Here is a 24,094-nt window from a genome sequence, read left to right on the forward strand (position 1 = left end):
GGAAGATAGGTCTTTAAAAATCTACCGCTTACCAGAAAGTGGGAAAAAAAGAAAAAACTATTTGATGACAGAAGATTGAAAATTGTATGAAATTTTACTATCAGTAGTCAGAGGCTTTCTGAAGTGTTTCATGGAATGAGAGATTCTTGCTAAATGCTGAAAGCTTAGGAGAAAAACCAACTTAAAATAGTACTATCAAAGAAAATGAGCTAGTAATGGATGTCCTCCTTATCCTTGGGAAGCAGATGGGTCAATCCATAAATCCTAATTTGACTGGGGGTTTCTGACAAAAACAGGGATCCAAGACTACATTCCAAACCCAAGTCAGCAATCAGCAACTATCTGGGGACCTCAATGTTCTCCTAGTCTGCATGACGCAGCACCCAGCAGGACACTTCTAAGAGGAGGCTGCTTCTCATCCTGTCGTTGCTGGGGTATTTGGGGGTCTTCTTGACATAAGTGATCACTAGAAAAATTCTACAATACCTAAATTCTGTTATACCTAAATAGCCTGCTTTAGTAGAATAATTTGCATATCTGAATAAAACATTTTCCTAATGAAACAACCAAGAGAGAATTTAACTACCAGTGTTTTCAAACAGCATAGGAATAAAACATTCAAAACAGGAGATTACATATCACTACTTAGATTCATACACAAAGCAACATTGAGATGACACACTCATTAGCCACCTCATACAAATAACCAAAAGGAAGAAATAATAATAATGGTATGATGTTGCTTCAATTTAACTGCTAAAATGGTAGCTATAATAGTATATGGAATAAGTGAGAATAACAGTGGCAGGCTGTGGTCAGATCTTGAAGATGGCAGGTGGCAAACAATACTGACTCAGAAACTCAGTGTTACCCTACATTCACTCAGTGCCCTCTTTCAGGATGAAGTTGAGAAACGACCTGATACTTTAAATCTTGAAAAGAACAGAAATGGCTTTTGTATTCTGAAAGACAAATAAACAAGAACCCATAGAAAAATTAGGAAAATACAACCTTGTGCAGCAGCATGACTGTTGTAACTTCAAGTATTAAACTAAACCCTATTTTTTATATATCAGTAAATACAGTACACACAAAAATATTGAAGAATTGACCACTTGCTCACATAGTGGAAAACTGAAAGAAATGACTCTTCTAAGGAAACAGCAGGGAATTATTCACACACTTGTCATTTATTTGTTGCATGTCCTTTTACAAACCACTACTCTCTCCATCTCTCAGCTTACACAAATGTAAAATCAATATAGAAGTACTCACAGTTACCCACTTCACAGAGTAGGTCTGAGGTTTAATTGTGAAGACATAACTGAATAAAGTCTTGAACAACCCTGTCTCAAAATGGACCCTGCTTAGAGCAGGAGGTTGGACCTGAGACATGCCAAACCAAGTGAATTTGTGATGAAGGGATAAAAACAGGTAGTCATTCAATTATTTGAAAAATTAGCAGTAACAGATGTAAGAAAATACGTTCCTCAAATAAAATAACAGTGTCTTCAATAATTATATGCCAAATAGAAAATCAAAGCTTAAGATCACTCTAAATGCAAGCTGATTGAGCAAACTGAATTCACAACCCCTGAGGAATAGCCTATTCTTTACAGAAACATTTTTATTGTTGTTTATTTTCCACAGTTAATCACATAGATAAACTAAAGCAAGGAGTAATTTCACCAAAATTACTATTCTATAAGATCTCTCAAGGTCTTCTTTTCTGTTATATATTTGGAATGATTTTGCCTTTCCAAATTCTGTGTCACCAAACATTATTGTTCATCCCTGGAAGTATGAGATTGCATAAAAGGGCCATTCAAAGATGGTTACAAACACACCAAAAAGTCATAAACACTGTTATAAAGATAAGAAAATTTAAAGAAAAAAATAGTTCTGAAACTTCATTTTTGTATGTATTCTGTAGCTTACCAATATTTACTAAGAATTAAAAGCTAACTACTGCAATTTTCAGTAAGCAAAGCTATTGTTTAAGCAAAATGTTGCAAAAAAAAGATACAGAATTAGATTAGAGGCAAATTAAAATGGGTATTTTCAATAAGGATAATATTTAAGGAACATAATAATACATTAGGCATAAAAATATTTTTTATTTGCCTAATGGTCATATTAATCAAAGCTAATGAAAAAGACTCAGCAAATAATGCTAAATATCCTTATAACAAATATTTATTCACTTTCTCCTGTAAGACATATCAAAGAGCATAACCAAGTCAACTGTTAGCCTCATTAGAGAATACCTGTCACCACAGTGAAACTATTGTGAAAGAAGCTAATGTGAATCTGAAGAGAATTACAGCTAAATTTATTACCAGGAGTATTTTGCTTTAACTCTGCAAGTGGATACGTTCTATTTTACAGTCCAGGATATAAATAGACACCCACTTCTCGATATATCTGGAACAGTTTCAGATGTTACTGCCTCACTACAAGAGGGTTCGATGCCCGGAGTTCTCCGGTGACGAACGATGAGTTTCCTAGGCCCGTTGAGGCAAACTCCAAAAGGTAAACTCATCCCACACACCAAGCTGCCTAACCCTAGGTGGGTGACAGGAGGAGGTTAGGGAGTAGCCACAGGAACTGCTCAACCCTAAAGGGCAAGTCACAGTGCCGTAGGACTCCCATGGACTGGGAAAATGGTAGGCACAGCGGTCTTTGGAAGAGCAGCTTCTCCCTCCTCCCAAGAGTGGCTGTTCAGCTTCCCCATGGTAGGGAGGAAGACCAAATTGCAATTACAGTCCGGGTGTTTACACCAGTCGGTAACTGCTAACTACCTCTAATTGCTAGCAGCTGCTCACTCTCCAGCTTGTCAGAGTTACATTTGCTATAAACTATGCTGGTTTCTCATTCCTCTGATAGGCTGCCGACTCTGGAGGTCCCCTAGAAAACAAATGAATCAAAATAAGACTGCATTTTCAACAGCTCTGAGAGCTACTGGCACAGGTCCTCCAAAGCGTTAGAGCGGCATTAAGGGCTTACTCATTCTCAGTAAACTGTTTCTGTTCTGTTGGACTTTATTTAGCTAACTCAGATTTTCTTCAGAAAGTACCGTTAACCCTGGCACTGCTTTGTTTTCCCTTAAAAAGGAAATGCAGTCAGTTTGCTTTATGAAGGGATACAGATTTCTGCTAGAGTACCCGTTAACCTGGAAACGAGGCAGAACAGGGTTATTCCCCAGGACAGGGCTTGGTTAAGTACTTGTATCAATGGTTGTAATTAAGTTACAGCATGGTATAGTAGTATGCAATCTAGAATCAGAAATAAAGATGGAAAAATATCACCAACTCTCACAGCACGACGTAATTTATCCAAATCACACTTAAATGCAGAGTGTATAAGCTGTAACTCCTGTTCCACTCCGGTTGCAGAGGAATGCTTCCCCTGTAAGCCTGCCGTGTCAGGTTTCCTGACTCACACCACTTGCATTCCTTGCTACACACAGCCCACCCTGCAAAGGAGGAATAGGGCCACTTTCCAACCCAGTCACCTATTTCCTCTAACGATCACTCTGTGCCCTCACACCTAGAGCCCTGACCCCTCACCCTCAAACATTTTAATCACACGGCTGTGCAAAGCTTCCAAATACCTTCCTTCCTTCCTTTTTCCTTATTGTGCAGCTACACTGACCCAGCTTGCGTTACCTGTAAAAGGAGGCTCCTCACTGAAGCATCAGGAATCCAGTGGCCCTACATTTATTTCTGTTCTAAGAATCACCGCACCCAGCGAGGAAGTACCACTGCCTGTGCAAACTCATTGGTTCATTTATTACCATCTTCAAACACAGAACTGAGGAAGAATACTTCCTAAAATCCACACAACCTTTTACACCTTTTGTATTTACACAATAAAGTGTTATGTAAGAAAATACACACATTTAATCATCTACAATCTTCAAAGTATTCAGGATAAAATGGCTTTGAAAGTTTTGATTTAAATCATATAAAGCAATATACATTTTAAATCATATAAAGCAAAATCTGAATGCAATTAAGGATATTTTTGTAAGCATTTTTTCATAAAATCCATCTATATTTCTTAACCCACTAATACTTTTTTATTATTGTGAGCAGCTCCACATACTCCTAGTAATCATCTGAATGCATGCACTCATATAATTAAGATATTCCAGTTAATCACTAAATACATTACCTGGATAAAGCTGATACGAACCACTGTGGTGCCACTTAATCAAATACTTCAAGGCATTCACTGACAGCCATCCTTCTGAATCCATACCAAGTTCAGCTGTAACGTCCCAGAACCCATTGGGTGAAGGCTGGCCTCACTGCCCGGCACATTGCTCCTCTGCGACTTTGGGATAAGGGAAGCTAACGCGTCCTCCTCCGGCAATTCCTGGTAGCTTTTTACACCATTCTAAACAAATCGATTCTTTACCCTCATGGCTTTAAGCAGAGGAAGCCAATAGTATACTTAACACAAAGCACTATAAAAATGCTCCATAAATAATTGAAAGAAAAGACCTTTTGCCACTGCTGCTAAAGGAGCTTGAATTATTTATGTTAGAGTGGAACACAGCTACAGCACGCACTGCCAACGGAACTGAAAAATAAGTCATATACCTGCTGGAGGAAATAATGCCTCTGTATTTACAGTGTAAATGGTAGTGGTTTGTTTTATTTTGGATATCATTATGGATTTCTTGTGCTACCTTCTTTAGTTACTTTTTAGAATAATAGATAATGTAAAAATGTATTTGAAACATCAGATTCCTTTCAAAAGATTCTTTAGGACCTTTTCCTTATGGAAATTTTTTCTGGATGATGAACACTAAAACCAGAAGTGAGCTGACGCAACAGCAAAGTGGTATCTCAGGAAAAAGACATGCCTATAGTATCTGATGTACTTTGGGATGTGGAAATAATAGACTTCAGCATCGCGGAACTGATCTCTGTAGGGAATAGCAGGTAAGAATTGAGTTAGAGATTCTTAATAGAGCTATTAAGATACCTCACCACCTGGGACCATCTGTCTGGGAGATGAATGACAGTGTACTTTTATTACATGCCCTTTGACCTTAAGGTTTGCCCTTTGTAAAGTGCCGTCTAGGCAGGTATCAATAGTGAAAGCCAGAAATTAGCTGGGGACTAATGATCATCCCTAAGATGATTTAGATTGCGCTGCGCTCAAAACGTCAGCCAGGCTGGGGCATGCTGTGTCAGCACGCTCCTACTCCTGCTGTAGCAGGAACGTATAGTTTCCAGGGTGGGAAGTAGGAGCAATCTGCTAATTACCCTTGGTTGTAGTAACATAAAATGGTTTCTACTGTTCCCACAGCATAGGTGCTGTAACTGATCTATAGCAGTGATCTTGCAGCAGTATTACAGTTTGCATTCTGATTGTCTGCAATTCATTAAGCAGGTCAGATACAGGTAGAGTTGCAGCAGGCATCTCTGTAGTATCTCTGGAAACACCGTTAACTCAAGGATCCATATCTTTTACCCCTTTCACAAAGCCCAAGCACGTAGTTTAACCTAATGACAACATCATAGCCTTGCCTAAGCAGAGTTACCATGTAAAACTTTTACAAGGGGTAGATGGTTTCCAGTGCCTGTCTCTGATGCAATAAAATCCATATGACACGAGGCTTAATTGACTTTGGAAAAAAGATGTGCAGAGAGAGTTGTGCCTCCTATTATACGGAAAGGATGTATATAAACACATTATTATTACTTTTCAAACATCAATTTCCCTTCCCAGACTGAAGCTTAACAACGTTTATACCATACACATGTACAAACACTCTTAGTCTAGGGAGAGAAATACACACTGCTATACTAATAGCTACAGTGGTGCAAATCTCTCTAATTTAGATGTTCTCTAAAATGTGCAAATCTGTGGATCTATTAATGAATTAGTGAAATTGGAGAAGATCGGAAAACTTCAGTGCTGTGACAATTTCAATAAAAGTGAAAGCCTGAAAATGTAATTCAGACGTGAATCAGAGCTTTTACTCAATGAAATGGATTAGGATTTTCCTTCATTTCAGTTTTTCTGGGTATATTCTCTTTGGTTCTTATTTTTCCAAACTTCTTTCTGGTATTCAAGCATTTATTCAATATTACTTATCAGAGCTCAACTACTGCATCTTACATAAATTATGCCCCCTCTTCACTGGGTACCATTTAAGAATGAAGAGAGTCCGTGTTAAATCTTCAGCACTAGCTGAAAAAATAGTAGGTCATACAACTTGGCAGAAAAATACTTATACATTCCTATCTGTTCTTTCCCCTCTGCAACCTACAGGGCCCTCAGATTTCAATTCTTTACAAAACTGGATAGAATTAACTGCGAAAACACAGTTACCTATGGAATTGGAAAGAAATGCAAGTAGCCATACTGGAAAAACTGAAAATAAGTCTGATCTTCAAAATAAACTTTCAGCTGGAAGCTTGAAATGACTATCAGATGAGTAATATCACAGGGATCTCCAAGTTTGGGTAGGCAACAGGAGTAAAACAATTTTCACTAATATAGGAGGAGAACCTTCGAGGAAAAGAGACACAAGTGCATCCTACTTTTAGCTAAAAAAGATCAATCAACTTTTTTGTCCATCAGCACCTGGAATTTAATCCAACTACATCCAACCGGAAGTCTGTGCTTTGTCTTCCTTGATGTTTATATCAAAGAGGTATCATCCAGGGAAAAATACATATTTTTCCCACAAAAACAACAGCTGTATTTTAGACATAGAAAGCAGAACAGACAATTATTTTCTGTTTCATTCTGTTGCCACTTTGCAGATCAGACAAATACATTACAGAGTCTAGCTTCTCATTGGGACAGAAGTACTGTTAGAGCAGTAGACTGTCAGCAGTGGAGAAGAAAAATACCTTACAATGAGTCAGCCAGCCATTGGAAAACGGCTCTACCCAAAGGACTAAAACAGTAATATTTCTCAACTGTAATTTTAATATTGCAAGAAATCAGAAATTAAGACATGATGGAATTTTGTGAAGACTATTGAGCCACTTTTGCACTTATATTTTCATGTAATATAAAAAAATTATCCTTACCATTTACAACATTTCTTCAGCTTTACAGCACTAATTAGAACAGTTTGTCTCCTTCATATCTAAGAAAATTGTCTTTTTAGTGTTGTGAAAGAACACCAAACATAACAATATGTATGTAAGTGAATTTCTCTGGAGGATCAATTGAACCAATTCCTGCCAAGCAAGACAAGTGAGAAAAAACATCTCTTTTATACTCTAAACTACACACATTTCTTTATTCCATTAAGGAAGCATACTTAAACTGTTTCAATTAACTTCAAAGATTCAGAGAAATCAGCTTCTAATGTTTAACAAAGAGTGGACAGTCCTTTAAAGCATTAAAGCCATTTTAAAATCAAAACAAACAAGCTTAGGTGACGCAAAGAGGAGCTTACTTAGAAGTACTCCAGGACTGCAAAAGCTTTATGCTGGGATTTTACAATTATCAAATTACTTACCCCCTTCTCAAAAGGCATCACACTATAAAGAAATTTCAACCTTAACCTTTTTGACTTCAACAGATTATAATTTAGCAGCTAGTGCATCTCTCTTCAAAAGCCAGCAGTGTTTGTAAGGGACAATAAAATACAGAAGAAGATTTTATCTAGCATCCAATTATATGAAAGACATCTAGCTCTGCCTTTTCATTATTATGAATGAAGAATCCTAGTTATAATAAAAACACGTATATAGGGAGATATATGCCATACACACACACAGAAAAAATCAAATCAGTGAAAGCACGTGAACATAATCCTGCAGCATTTCCACTGGTGTAGCTCCTGCAGAAGTCACAAAGTGCTGCACCACTTCGGACTCACATCTTGTAACATATCACCTTATTTACCACATGCTACATTGCTTAATGGGGAAAAATTGATTCTTTTTTGTTGTAAAAGTAAAAACATGCTTCAGCTTACCTCCATCAGAGACAGTTGCTGACTGCAATAAGAAAGAGAAAAATAAGTGTTACTTAAGTTTCATGACAAGTATTAGAAATCTCTGAGCTTCACAGATTATTTGAAGTGTTAGTTAATTTTATCATCATATTGTTAATATAACAGATAATGTGAGAGACGAAAACCTAAATATACCAGCTGTTATTTTCTCACAGGTGTTTCCTCCCCACCATGAAAATCTCCCCTGTCCTTTAAACCACTCCTGGAACTTGATCCCACAAATATTTACTGACAAAGTACTTCCTGCTGTGAGTAGCAGCAGTGATTTCAACGTCCTTTTTGGATTAATAAAGTCCATCAGTTGGTGTATAGGAGAAAGCAGATAGCTCAAAAGTGACCAACAAGGACTTAAAATGAAAAGAACACCTCACAGACCTTATTTTGCTGCATTATATGGAGATAGGTGGAATCAAAATTAAAAGTCAGATGTTTTAGCAGTTAGAAGATTGAAAACTTCCCCTGCTGATGGTTTCTGACTTCCACAGAGCCAGAAAGGTGTAGGAGTGTTTTCAATAAGCTAGGACTGAGGTAGAACTCCTCACCATCTCTAATAGTATCTTACATCACGTTTTCAAGGACAATTAGACTTCTTAGTGAAATGTTGAAGTTCGTGTGTTTATCAACCCTAACCATCTCACCTTTGAAAGCAAACTACCTCAAGGCAGCTAAGACTTCTCTAAAAATCAACAAGGTGAAAGCTTCCCAACCATGTCCTCCAGAGCTGGCACCTCAACACTCAGCTGAATGAAAGACTGGAAGGACAGCTGATTTTTAGATTGAAGCTACTACTGATTTTCAGTGGTTGTTAAAACTTATTATTAGTTTAACTTGGAAATAATCTTGGAGAATCTTTCCTCGATCATTTAAAGCATCACTGAGCCTTAAATAACTTCCTAAATAGTTCAAAATTAACTCTCCTGTTTTGTATGTCTGCTTAAAGAGCTAGGAAAGAATGCCTTATATATCTGTAATATTTCCAAGACAGAAAACACACAGAAGAAAAACCAGGCATATAAACACAGCTCAAGAGAAAAGCTGCCTATCCATAATTTGTCAACCTTGGTAATAAACATTCCCTCTCCCCCTCAAAATCCACAAAAACCTTTAGTAATCTTTAAACGAATAATTTCTTTTCCCTTCTTTCTTTATTTTTGTGTTTCACTGCAGCATTTCATCCTGCTGTTGATGCTATCTGAAGAACATTGCCTTCTATAAACTGCTGCAGCACCATCATTCCCATAATCAGCAGAGGATCTGATCTAGTTTTTCATAAAAGTATTCTGGAATTTTCAAAGTCTAAACTAATCTCTACTGACAGCATTCCTCCAGTGCTAGTTCAGATAAACACAAATCCATCAAAAAAAAAAAAAAAAAAAAAGATGACCCTTCTTGTTAAACTACACAGAGATAAAGGCTTGTGAATCTATGAAGCATAATAAGCATAATAAGATAAGATGAATAATAAAATGTGTGTCTAGGCCTCCTGCTTGCTTAACAGCACTGTTTTGGATATCAAAAATGCATTTGTTATCAAAAATGCACTCAGTGAGGTGTAAGACATCTTTTCTACTTCTCTTTTGCATGATGTTTAGCAAGTATATTATGCATTCATAACTTGTAACTTAACTCATCTTCACAATCTAGAAATTGTAATTTACCTTCCTGAACCATTTTACATCAAATTTTCAAGGACAATTAGACTTTTTGTGAAATTTTGAAGTTTGTGTGTTTACCTACCCTAAACTTCTCACCTTTGATCGCAAATTACCTTAAGGCAGCTATCAATAGAATTGCTTCTAATTTCTTATTTGCATGCTGTACGGACCATAAAATCACAGAATATCCCATATTGCAAGAGACCACAAGGATCGAGTCCAACTTCTAGGTTGGACAGCCCAAAAAATCAGACCTTGTGTCTGAGAGCACTGTCTAAAGGCTTCTTGAACAGCTTCTTGAAGAGCTGATAAATAAAAATCTTTTTTTCTCAAAGAATTAAGAAAATAAAGTAGTAGCATCACTTTACATAGAAGACAGAAAATAAAAATTAAAAAAATCTACTTTCAAAATGTATACGTTTTAGAAACAGTCATTTATTTTGGCAAATTCCATGAATCTAGATGAAAACACCAAGTATGATTCTCCTTCATGTTTGTGAAAGGTAAGAAGATAAATTAGCAGGGTTCTCATGATAGAAAAAGAATATTTCCACTAGTTTTGGAAAAATGGTGTGATTTTGCAGAAAAGATTATTACAGTGAAAAATTGCAGTGATAGGACCACTTAATTACATTTTGTGGACAGTGAGATGGAGTTTTACTTAAAGCCATTTAGCTTGTTAAGGCAGTGGGCCTCCTACACACCATGAGCTGGCTTTGCCTGTTTGTTTATTTTGAATGCTTTGGCTAATGCATGCTAATTGCATATATCAATATCTCAAAATTTCTCTAAGCAAGGCCGCCTTAGTAATTGTTATGTTTAAACATACCAAAAAAAAAAAATTGAACCCATAGGAAGAACAGAATTTCTCATCTAAATACCAGCCATCTTTTTTTGTTCTAAGATATTCCAAATTCCCTTTGGCTTCCTCTAAAATTACCCAGCACTTTCCAAGAATATCACTTTATTTTTTTAGATCACAGACCTACATTTATTATAAGAACGTTTCTTTAAATTCAGCTACGTATCTGAACTCAATCCACTTAATTCAACAAAGCCAGCTGGAAACTAAAGCTTGTAATTATTGTGCAAGAATGTACAGTAATGTGTTCAAAACATGTTTGTGAATACTTAGAAATCTTAATATAAACCTGTCAGAAACTGCATACAGTCCACATTTAGACAAAGCAGTTTTTCTTCTAAACTGTTCAGCTGAAACTTGTCTAGATTTGTCCACAGGTGTAAGTTGCAAGACCAGATTTTTTTAAATACTATGATGATCTCATTTTAAAAATTCGGTATATGGTGGGGGCTGGTTTTCATTCTTCACTGTTCATGCTCACCACCACTGGAGTCTCTTCAGGACAAAATTTGATCTCCTATATATATAAAAATTGATTTTTTGATGAAATCTAACACTTACCATATACCTACTAGGAAGTACCTATTAGAAAACATAACTATTGCAAAGCAATAAAATGGAATGGTTCTTTTATGTAGCCATTTCTGAAAGATGAGGAAAGATACCATATGAGCCTGTGCCAGGTAGGGTCAAGGTGAAGGTCAAAAAAAAAAAAGGCTGGACAAATGACAGGATATATGTATTCTTTCTTTTTGTGGACTATATGAACTATCACTCCGAGATAAAATCTGAATTGTATTCAACCCTCAAGTCTTTCGCAACCAGATAAGAACTTAAATTAGTTCTTCAAATTACTCTGACTTCCAAACTGGTTTAGGGAAAAGCCCGTGGTGTGTGCCAGGAGCCTGATGGCAACAAGTACCAAAATGTTAAAAAGAAGTCAAATTTAGGAGCACAAAAATGTCTTCCAGGGTGTCTCTTCACCGGAACTCTGCTTGCTCCTCCGGCTGGATTAGCAGCTGAGCTGTGCAGACACACACACGCCAGCGGTGGTGGATGCAAGTCTCTTCCCTAGACTTCGGGGCAAGATCTTGATCCCTGGGATCCAAGCGAGGAGCTTAGCGCCAGGGCGAGCAAGCTGAGCAACGGCTTCCCACTCAGTTAGCACACACCATACCAGACGTTTTAGGTCTCTGTAAAACGGCAAATGCTTCAGCATATATTAGATAGCATAAGGTTCTGGTTAAGGGAAAACATGTAAAATTTCTCTTTGGATCACCTCTCTTTGCTAGGTGGAAAAACCAGAAGGGCCCATGAGGTTTTTGATGTCATGTTCAGGATCTGCTTGCAATACAGCTAAAAGAGGATTAGCTTACAGTAATTAACAGGGAGAAGACTACTTTATGAGGATATAAACTTCTTATTCCAGAATAGATCCAGACAACATAGCCCCAACAACAGGGGGGAGATGGAGAGAGGGCATAAAGGAGAATGCAGTTCAAAAGGTTGAAGCAGCCTGTACCTGTTAGCTCCCATGGTCTCTAACATGTGAGATGCGTGCACCACTGCATGACACTACTTTGATGACATCTTTCAGCTGACAAAAACTCTCATCCAGGAAATCCGCTTAGATCCAGAGAGAGTCCACCTTTACATGGATCAGGTCCCAGGTAATTAACTAAGTACCAACAAGCTCTGCCACAAAACCATGATGCTGAAAAACAACAACAAAAAAAATTCTCTGGCCATATCCCAGACTCTATTTTGAAGAACTAAAGCCATGTGTACAGACTACCCAGATAACTCAACACAAAATGTCCTTTTTCACCTCCTCAGGATTTGTCATCCAAGTCAATAGTCATGCTCAAGTGCTCAAGGAAAACAAAGGGAAAGATGAGGGGACTGGGAGGGGTGACACACGCTAGGAAATGCCAGGCCTTAACAATAAAACGGAGCAACATGAAATCATCTCTGTTAATAGAATGTGGGTGAGTGCCTTCCTGAGGGGAAAAAAAAAAAAAGCCATATATATTTTGAACTATTTCTGAGACACACAGGGATAAAAAGCTTTAAACAGAGTGAAAAAATACTGTTCTCTGCTACCCTACCCGTGACAAAATCACAGACTAAACAAATATCTATCTCTTTTATGGGCATCCAGAAAGATTCGGGGGAAAGGGGATTTGATTTATAAGTGACCTCTGTGTGTCCTTTCTAAAGCACTCTTTCTTCCAACATAGGCATTGACTTTTTGCAGCACCCAGAGCTCTCTGACTGCTGCCTGTGGAGGCTGTTAGACTTACTGATTACAGTTTTACACTGCCCTCTCCTTTCCAAAAGCCCCTCTAATTAGGCATTTCAGCATAGAATAGCTTCCCTAGCTCCACTGACCTTCTAAACTGATTAGCTCATATAATTTCAATATACAAAATAACTTTGGGACACTTGTCACGTTCTTCAGGAGACAAAGCACTGAATACCTACAGACTCGATATGAAAGCCAACTTTCAAACATCCTGTCCCTGAGCTCAGGGAAAGCCCAGCACCCAGCCAGCTGCCTCCTGCAGCCAGCTTTGTTCCAAGTCCTCCTCACAACACCTGGAGCAACTTCTCGTTTTGCCAAGGGTCCCCTGCTTTTGCAAGCAGGTCCTCAGATCTTAAGACACGCTACTCTGGGACTGTCTTTGCCTACATGCATTGTTATCCTTTAAATGCAGTACAGTATTAACATTGTACAAATGCCAGGAACTCTGATGATCTCTGGGAGGGGGATAATGCCTCAAAATACAGTTAACATTGCCCTAACATTTGAAATCAAAACCAAATCCATATTACTTACATATTAATTCTAGATTTTCCTGCTAATAAGTAACCTCACATATATATCTCATCTAAACATTAATGTAATATTATTTTTATCCTCAGTTTAAAATATGATTGCAATTAACTTAGTGATATAGAAATCTATGAAAAGGATGTCCCTTTGCAATGCCTCTTAAAGGAGAAGTCTTACATAATTTAGCTTTTCAATTCTCTGCCACCCAGTAAGTGCTTTTACAATAGCTAATACAAAAGTATTAGAGAGGTACGAATTCACAAAGAAAGAAAAAAAAACACAACTACTGTACATTTGAGTCTATAAAAACAACACATGAACAGTAATGATGTGAAATCCTTTAAGAAATAAATGTTCAACATTTTTACCCCAGTCAAAACCAATCTTATCATGTATGAACACAGTGGCTTAAATATCAAATCCATCTCTTAAATTATGTTAATAAAGATATATACAAAAATATATGCAGTTTACCTACAGAAATAATATTGATATAATGGTACAGAAAGCATGCACAACATACACTGCACAGAATTAAGAAAACAGACACAGATTATAAACTCTCTGATCTTTTAGCTTTATACATACTGGGCACAGTTCATAAATACATCTCAAAATCTGAAGGTTAGCTGGTACAGTAAGGTTCCCTTCACTCTTCTATGATAATATAGCCAAATGTTTGCATTTAGAAAGGAATTTTAACTCAAATACTTTAAAGCAAAAAAGCTGAAAGGCTAAATAAAAAGCATTCTGAAGCTGATAACATTCTTCTCTGTTTTCTTGCCAATAACAATAGCCCCTTCTAATTTCTCACTGCAACGATGCCTTGCTTTAGCTAAATATAATTCATATCACTTACCCGCTCTTCATAAGAAACAGCAGTTATTTTTCCTAACAGTACTCTTCCTAAATTCATCTTCACTTAATATGGAAAAAGCATTTCCTTAGCACATCAGCTTCTCAAAGATTAAACTAAAAAATTCAGCCCTATTCCATGCCTGTACATGCCAGTAAAGTTTAAAGGCATTTCGTATGAAGTTCTATTTTACTCCCTTTATGTTACCCATAGCAACAGGCCAATGCAGGAAGCTGTGGTTCGTCAGGGATTCAGATTAGATCTCAATTATCTCTCACCAGAAAAGCTAGATCGTTTTATATAAATCGAGCTGATTGTATTTTAAAGCGTTTCCTATACGAAAATCAGGAAAATAAAATGAAGTTGAATCGTGCAGCAGTCCTGAGCTTGAGAAAGCAGATTTCCAAAATAGTTTTCAGCCAAACATTAGTTAATCACCCTAACGTTACTTATAGAAACATTTACGTTGTAAATCATTATTTTCAGAGGTTTACATAATGCAAGCCAGGATAAAATAAGACCTCGGACGGTCAATTCTGCTTAACTTTCCAGTGGTTCACACTGCCAATTGCAGGTAAAAATCCACAGTACAAGGAAAGTTGGCATCTTTGCCAGAGCTAGGTGCAGCCTGCTGTCACTAAAGACAAAATCCTCCTTGCAGAAATCAAGGGATATTCTGCCCTTCCTTCTTCGCTACCCCAGCCTATGCTTCACTGATGTCAAGGCAGCTCTGTGCACAGCGCCTTAAGGAGAGAGAGCAAAAGCAGCTACTTGTAATGCAAGAGGGAAGTGCTCCTCATTTGCTGCGGTAATAGTGTCTTCAGGAGACCGGGTATGGAAAGTATAGGATATCCTGAAGTTTGCTGCCGTGCTCAAGTAAATGGTGATAGTACCCGACACATCCCTTTCTGGTACTTTTGAAGTGACCTGAATGCCAGTTTTGCTAAAAATAATTGCCAGAATTACAAATTGAGAATGATTAGTAAACATTTTTTTTATTATTTTTATGCTAGTGGGATGTCCTTGCAGCCAAGGCGGACTTACGAGCAGTAGCTTAGTAAGGGGGATCTCCCTCTTTCAGGGCAGCACATGGAATCCCCCACATCCACCCATCTGGTTCCGAGGATCAGCCCTGCTACAAAACCACCAGGAAGAAGGTGAATATTGCTCTGAACTGTCACGGAGAGAAACTGAGGCAAAAAGAAGTGAAGAGCTTTTACTCAGAACCTCACAGAAAGACTGGCTTGCCAAAGGCAGTCCAAGTCCGCACATCGTCCTGCTTCCAAATTTAGGATGAAAAGTCTCAGTAAACTGAGCAACTCAATCTCCCAGATTTAATTTAGAGTGAGCAGAGAAGAAATTTCAAGGTAATTACAGATGCAAAGGGAGGAACCATGCTTTAACAAGCATTCCAGAGACACAAGCAATCTGCTGCCATGGCCAATGCTCATTTATTAACTGATTAGTTATCTGAATAGGCACCCCATTGCATTTCACAGTGCTGCCTTCCCCTAGTGTTTGATGCCATGAAGAAAAGCAATGGAAACAAATAGGGAGGTTGATAGGAAGGAATACGTTCTATAAAATCCTAAAATAAAGATGTAGGAAATATCCCATGATACTTGCAGAGAAGAGCCATTTCTGTGTGTATGAGTATTAAAACTATATATTTTTAAATGAAAAAAGGCCACTTAGGTCTGTTTAAATATCGCATACTTCTTGACATGAAACCAAGTGGGCTGCAGAATGTCTTTTCACTGTCAGTCAATACCTTAAACAACCAGAGAGCAACATTACAAATATACAGGTGATAGCATGCATAGTAATCCTCACATCGGATCAGTGAAAAGCACAAGTGGAGAGCTGTGCTGGGAACTCCCCTTTGGGGTAACACAGAAAAGCCTTTTATCCATAGTGTTCAGCTAACGATAAACCTAAGTCCTGCAGGAATCACCTGCAATGCCCAAATGTGCCAGCACGGTTTTAACAGGTGTGTTTTCGACCCACAAGTACATCAGAGTGATTAAGGGGAAAAAATAAGAATACCTACATGTAATTGGATGTAACAGCAAGACTAGCACTGCAGCAGAGCCCCTGTGGTGGAGCACGGTTGGGAACAACCGTGTGTGGGCAACGTTTTGTACATCCTAGGCACTCCTGGTCGGCATTATAAACCTAATGATCCCTTAGTTTAAACAGACCTCTATAGCTGTTGATTTTATTTCACTGAAGAACTGAGCATCGTATGTCCACATTTTTTCCATACAGTGACACTACTGACAAGAAACTCTACCAATTAGACAATATCAGTTAATGATAATGACTATGAAATGTCATGAGATTCTGAAAACCCTTGAAAAAAATCATTTACCTCTATACTCCATAGATTATTTTAGCAGCTGCCAGCTTCAAAATCTTATGATTTTGTGTATCATATCTGTAAACCAGGCAGGTTCAAAGGTTGAAAGCAAAAGGAATGTTAATTTACAAAGCTATTAATGGAAAGTGTTAAAATATGGCACAACAGCTTTAAAAAACTTATTCAGATACACCAAAGACGACATTTCTAAACCCACATCCATCTGCTTACAAGCTAAACTGTGGGAAGGGGTAAAGACCCCAGATATGGTCGATCTGTTTTTCTCTTCCACCCTCCCTCCACTTCCTGCTCTTATTTTCGTTTGTAAGCTTGTTTTCAGAGAAGAAAAAGCTCAAGAAAAAGATAGAATGACAGGAAGCCTGGATAAGTTTGAACTTGTCAAAGGATGAATAGGATTTAATGTATCCTTGACTCCTAAAAGAAGAACACACACACAAAAAATATGAGGCAACTCGAAAGAGGCAACCCTCTGGATGAACTCTTGAACACAAATTCCTAAAGTAAATTTGGCATCAACAGAACACTCCTCCAAAAACTTAACTCTCATCAAGTATTCCTTGCTGCATCCCATGGTCAAGATAATAACAGCTACTTGCACGAAAGCCCAAGTAAAGTTTAGGATTTCATTTAGCTCACTGACCCCGAGTTTCTGTAAAGCAGGAGAATCACAACCTATAAACAAACAGAGACAACTATTCGATGAAAAAGAAATCTCTTTTCTGATTCCCCAAAATTTCTAGAATCTATCCAGATGTATTTTGGTGGAGGATTTGTCAGCTACGCAGCAGTAAACACACCGCATGTGGGCTACTGATTAAAAGAGGGAAGTTTCTCTTGTTTACAAGGTTGTGGTTTCCCTCTACCAATTTTAAAGATATAAGTCCTTCATACTGCAGGGTTATACTAAGGAAAAATATTTTCAAGTCAAACTATTTGGAATGTGTTCGTTTATAAATAACTGAGAAAAAAGCTACCTTTAAATACCAAGACTTTCACTAATACAGGAAATTCAATGAAGAGGCTGGCTGCAAACGGCTGTCCCGAGTGCCCCCTGCTGTCTGCCTGCCTTTCCAAGACTGATGTACACACTTCAAAATGATAAATTCGGAAAGATTTGCCATCCAGAAATCACCACTAAAAACAAGTAGTTGGCTTTGAAAGTCATATTTTGAATTTTGAAATATGCTTCTGAGGAGTCTGACCACAAATAGGTAATAAAAAATACACTCGGTAATCTTTTTGAGACAAACATCACTGTTTCTCTTCTGTTGATCAACATCGTGTGACAGCTGAATTCCCTCCACTAATAAAATCATGCAGTAACAGCGTGCATAACTTGTACATCCAGATGGAAGATGAATTGCAGCTTAATAGTGAATTAAAATTAAATTACATATTAAGGAGGATATGATTAAGTGACAAATAGATGCATAAAGTCACTTCTGAATTTCCTACTACTATAGATGAAGCCTCTAAGAATCAATAAACTTTGAGGAAATCAATGTAAAGCAAACATGAAAACTACTCATTTTTAACAAAACAGTGCAGATGTATCTTTCTAAGCTGTATCTTAGAGCAGATACAGAGATGTATCTTTCTCTTTCCCTTTTCATTTTAAAAGCTAAGAGTTTTGCTGATACACTTTCAGCATTAAAAGAAATTATACGTTGACATATATAAGACTAAATATAAATAATAAGGCTAAAATGTCAAAATTTGATAACGCATTTAGGTCCTTCACTTACAAACTGTGTGTTTTCTGAGCAGCAAAAAGCTAAAAGCTGTCTGAAGTCTTTACACCTCAAAATTCTATATTCTACTAATACTCCTCATTTATGCTAGTAACTCATCCTATCTGGATTCTGTTTTATTGGAGAAAAGTCCAGCTGGAAGAGAAATCAGTTTAGCTGTACACCTTAAAAAGAAGTGTAACAATTCGAAGGTAACTTACAACTTTTACAACATTCTTGCTTTATGGAAACACATCTAAAAGTACAGTGAAAATTAAGTGACTAATTTTTAAAAAATAATAATTAGAGAAACATCAGTATGTATACTATACCCACTCTAAATTGTAAAAGCAATGTCATTTAAAACATGTCTATTAAAATGGTATATTCTTAATTTCATAACAGAGCTTATATAGAAAGTTAACTTAAATTCTTATACTTACGAACTTTGTCTCTTTAAAAACTCATTGAATCCTTAGAAGCATTATTTATCACATTTCACTGCAAGATTTCTTAGCTTGGAAGACTACTCATTAAACCATACTCCTGATTTCTGTTCGCTTTAGACAAACAAAACTTTATACTTACAGACACTTGACTATCAGTAAAAGTTTTCTCCATGTATAAATAGTTTAATAGCTCATTGTTAAGAAACAGTCCCTTCAACTTTATTATTAAGCTCTTTCTGAACACATATTTACTTCTTCCAGAGTCCAGTAAAAAAATGAAGCCTCTCTGTGTGTTGCCCTATCAACACCTCTCCCATTCTCCTCCCTCCCCAGCACATTCTCCGCCCTCAGTGGCTCAGTATCTTCCCATCAAAAGGAGCAGGCAGCTCGTAAAATGTTGTTTAGGCAGGTCCCACGTAACAAAAAAAGGCTTCTCGAAAGACAACAACGTGCATCTGAGAAGTCTGCTAATGTAAAATGCATTCGTTAAAGGCCTACAGGACTCTGACTTCAACTTTTGTCCAAACTTGTTTAAGCATTGAGTCAACATCATTTTCTCTTCCAAAGTATCTTCAGTTTTACTACATTCCCCTTGAATATTATCCAAATGAACCGAGTGAATCAATTCCCATTAAAAATACTTGAAATATAATCTAAAATTACTTAAAAAAAAAAAAAAAAAAAAGATGAAGAAGAACAGTTAAACTTGTAAGACTCGCAGCAATTTTCCTCCAGTTCCTGGCATGTAGGTGCATGTCTCAGGGTGATTACAATCACATGTACGCGTATTATGCAACCTATCTCATCCTACCAAAATGCTCCATGTTCTTTTGAGTAAGCAGGGCACTGGCATTTACAAGGATCTTGTTCCAAGTGAAACATGATTCTCGTCATTTTCGATACCACACCTACACTCCAGACAGACCAGCAATATCAGGGTGTTTTCAAGAGGAAATGCACATATTTTCTGCCCAACAAATAATGCTTAAATACTAGCCTTTTGGAGTTCTTTGATCTAGAGGGAAGTAGAAGATGGGTTTTGTTTTTTTTTTTTAAGCATCAGAGGAACAGATGAAACATTTTGACCATTTAATACTAAATAAAGAGTGCCAGCTCATCTAGAAGAAGCTCCGCAGGTGACTCTTAAAGCTTCACTGGACTAAAAAAGTCCATGAGGACAGTGGAAATTAAATGGTACCAAGTCCCAGCCTTGGTAAAAAATCTCATCACTTTAAACAAGGAGTGCAGAGTCAGAATCAATTCACAGCAGGCTACAGTGCTCTCATATCTACTCTGTGACTATATTCTATCAATGCCGATTCAGCTCATTCAATAAGGCCTTAATTCATTCCATACCACTGACTAGGTCTCACGGAGCAAAAATCCTTCCTCACCCATCAGCATGTGACGTGACAAAAAAGATGTATCAGGTGACGGAAACCGCAGCCGAGGAAGGGCAGGGACACGAAACAAACCAGTCACCCGGTTCCTCATTCCTGCCTGGGAATTGCAGGGGCAACCAACTCTGCAGCAGGGAAGGGGCTGGTGCTCTTGGCCAGAAAGCAGAGGCGGCAGGCAGCTGGAACACAACCTTGCGTGTTCCCAGCACCCGCTCCTGTTAAGTGTAAGATGCTGCACTGGAAGATGCTGTACTGGAGAGCCCTTCAAGAAACGGTAACACCGTGAAAGGTAACGCAGCTTCCTGTGCCTAGAGAACATGAACCCACAGACAAAGAGAAGCAACATCCATCCTTGAGCCTAGGAATATAAGAATGGCCCCATCAGTTCAGAACACACATTTATCAAACCCCCTATTCAATTTCCAGTGGTGGCCACGGTAGCACAGGGCAACGTATTCCCTAATTACCCTGTCCCAGACTTCAGGTATTTTTAGTTCACATTTCCTGAACGTGGTGTGGCTTGTCTCCTTAATAATCCCCGATGGCTTTCTTTTCCAAACATTTGTCCATTCTCCCCTAAGGACATGCAAATTTCTTGCAGCCACAGCACTCTGTGGTAAGACGTTCCCCAGATCTACTTACCTGCTGCATGAACAATCATGTTCCTTTGTTTGTTTTGCTCCTGGCTCCAGCCACCTTCCATTAATGGTGCCTCCTTCTTGTCCCAAAGGAGACAGCGAGCAACTACTCAAACCCAACTACTTTTCGTATGCTAGCCATGATTCTGTGCTCTTGTCATGCCTTTCTGAACCTTCTCCATTTCTAATATGCATCATAACATTTTTGAAATAAAGAGGTTAGAACACCATATTTAAGCTGGCAAAATCACAGTGTGGGCACATAGCAGATTTATACAGTAGAATTATTATGTGGTTTATTTTCCCATATTCCTTCCCTAATAATTCATAACAGGATTTTCTCTTTTGCTGCTCCTGTACCGAGCTGATGTTTTCATGCCACTGCCCTTTATAATGCAAAGACCTCAATTCTGAGAGGAAACAGTCAGCTCAGAGACATAGCTACCATTTGATATATGAAGCTAGGATGATTTTGCCTCATTTGCATTGTTTTACATCTATCTACATACATTTCCATCTGCCATTTTGCTGTCCAGTCATCCTGTCTTATAAAAGCAGACTGCTCTCATCTTCAGAGACTGCTCTTGCCCTTATTAACTTGACTAACTTTACCTCACTGCTCACCTTCTTGGGAGGAGCCTTCAAAGATGCTCTTGAATCAACAACAAAAGGAACTGAAGCAAAAGTTAAGCAGCAAATAATTCTAGGGATTTCAGACAGCAGTACCAAAAGCTATTATTCTGCCACAATGTCAGGGGGTTAACGTGCCTCGGGAATTAGACTCAGGACAGTAAACACTCAGCTCAAAGACAGTCAGCCCAACTTTAAAAGAAGGCTAGGTACCAAAGGCTATGGAGAAAGATACCCCTGAGAGGTTGCCCACCTACTAATGGATACGAGCCCTTTGTAGCTTCAGACAGTTGCCTTAACTCTTTCACCCAGGCTGATCCTTGTAGTATCACAAATGTGGCTGGACCAGAGATGTTGACAGCTTACAAATTCACCAGTTTCCATTTAATCAAATAGCTCAAGAACGGCAGTGCTGCCTACTGACAAGAAGTAAGGCCTGCTGTCTGCAGATTTAAGCAGAATAAAAGTTCTCATCTAGTCCCTGAAAGCATAGACTGTACCTCTGGTACTGTGACAGAAACTGGCTTGTGTTAGAGAGCCAAGCCCAGAGGCAATAAGGTTTGGACAGTACTTGAGTGGCAGGGTCAGGCAATTGCTTCCTGAGGGAGAAGATTCTGCATACGGTGCCAATTGTCTTGGCACATATGGGGAATGAATTCCCGACAGAATCCATCCTAGGCAGCACTTGATTTCTTCTCAGGCACCCAAGTACAAAAGGAGCGCTGCTGTACGCACCTCACAGAGCAATGAGAGATGAAATCCAGCTCCCAGCATACTCTCTGACTACTCATTTTCTTACAGGCAATTCAGGAGAAATATCTGCAGAATCTAAAATAAATAACCCAAAAGCAGTAGAAAAGAGTAAACAGTAAAATTAACGAAGTCTGGTCACAGTGACAAGAGACAAATCCGCTTACTCTCAGTGTCTTAAAGATCACACAGTTTAACATTCCTGAATATATCCAGAAATAAGTGCCTCCATTTCACAACAAACAAGAGGTTACTCACAACTGTACTCACTCAGCTGTTGACCAAGGCACCTTGGGCAGATACTTTACAAAAATATGTGAAGTGTGAAGAGCATAAGAATTTTCCATAATAAATTTTAATACATTTTAATAAATCCATAATTTTATAAATGTAGGAAAAAATATAACAAAAAATCATAATATTTTCAAAATTATGTTACAGTATAAAATACCAGCACACGCTTAATATTAATACCAGTGCCCAGTCTGTGAAAAATAAATAAATGTATACTGCTAGCATTATGTTGTCCTCCTTAAAGGAGTAAAAATGGATGTAACTAACAAACCTCAAATGATCGCATGTAAGAAATAATCTGAGGAAGATCCTCCAGAGTACGCTGAAAAGAGTTTGAAACTCTTAACAGAGCAGTCTGGAGAACCAACCATGAAAAAAATCACATTCTTTAAGACACACTAAGAATGATGTCAGCAAAGCAAACTCTAAGGAACAGTACAGGCATCATTCAGAAGGGGATGATGGTAACCTAGAGACATACTGGCTGTGTCTTAGTAGCCAAATAAATAGTGCCATAAGCCATTGTGTAGTTCCAAAGACAGCTGGAAGTGTCTGGCCGCTGCCATACCACCAAGCCTCCTGTCAATCAGGTTGGTTGCATCCAAACTTCCCGTTGGGAATAGTGATGGGGGCTAAATTCTAAACCACGTCCAGAAGTCATTTGTGAAAATAGACTCTTTGGCCCAGGACAAATCACATAAATGACAGCTCCAGCAACGCAAGAGGACAAACATTGCACTCCAGTGGCTATCCATCCTGGCCCTGTTTCATTTGACAGCTCACGTGTGCAGCCATTACACAGCCCCATCAGTAGGCAACTTCAGCCAGCAATGTAACAGTCAGAAGTCTGAACAGAGCAGAAAACTGGAATACCTGGAAAGAAACCACTGGTGGTTTTTAAAAGCCTTAATGAGCATCTCCATGACCACATGTTACAGTAATTCAAGGTAAATAAATCCATGTTTAATTTCATGATCAACTATTAAAAGGTGCATAGATTCTAGATCAGCAAGAGGGTTTGGATTTTATAGGAAGCGACCAAAATCACCGAGCTGGTATCTTCCACTTTGCGCTGTTTGAAAAGCTGACACCTAGTGGCAGGTTCCAAGAAAGGGGCTCTGCCACACACTGCTACTCCAACGAGCAGCACCAGGCAGTTTCTAACAGAGGGAAAAAAGAAACAAAGAATTTAGGATTTGGTCACAGATCCATGAGACTTCTGAAACAGCAATGTTAGGGGCAGGATTGTACTAGCATTCAGATTTCAGAATAGCAGGATATTGACAGTGCATGAGAAAGGAGCAGCTCTTTAAGAATCCTATTATAAAAAAATGCTAAATATACAGAACTACTTTTCACATACAAAAATTTAGATTTTATTCTTGCATGCTATTTTGTTTCCCACATGGCCTTTTTTCCACCTTCATGAAAACAAACTGAGGACAAAACTGTCAATCAGTCAGTTATATCTTAGTTAAGAATTAGGACAAAATACATGCAAAAGATGCAATGCTTAAAGGTAATTAATACGTGGTGGAAATTGTGTATGCCAGCAGGCCATAGTAAATTATCACAGCTTAACATAATCAGTAAAACCTAAGACAAAAACATGCAT

The 24,094-nt window shown here is 38.1% G+C and overlaps 1 protein-coding gene across 4 annotated transcripts in view; it reads right to left on the minus strand.

Annotated features, from left to right (window-relative positions):
* The window catches only part of RGS12 (regulator of G protein signaling 12), an 86,635-nt gene that overhangs the window by 34,968 nt on the left and 27,573 nt on the right, over nucleotides 1–24,094 (minus strand). For all 4 annotated transcript variants that reach the window (XM_082759026.1, XM_082759027.1, XM_082759028.1 and 1 more), the window contains exon 4: nucleotides 7,961–7,982. In XM_082759026.1, the coding sequence (XP_082615152.1) occupies nucleotides 7,961–7,982 (22 nt within the window). The remainder of the gene's footprint in view (nucleotides 1–7,960; nucleotides 7,983–24,094) is intronic.

This window comes from Aythya marila (assembly GCF_965140915.1).
Source record: "Aythya marila genome assembly, chromosome: 4".
In the NCBI taxonomy this organism is placed as follows: domain Eukaryota; kingdom Metazoa; phylum Chordata; class Aves; order Anseriformes; family Anatidae; genus Aythya; species Aythya marila.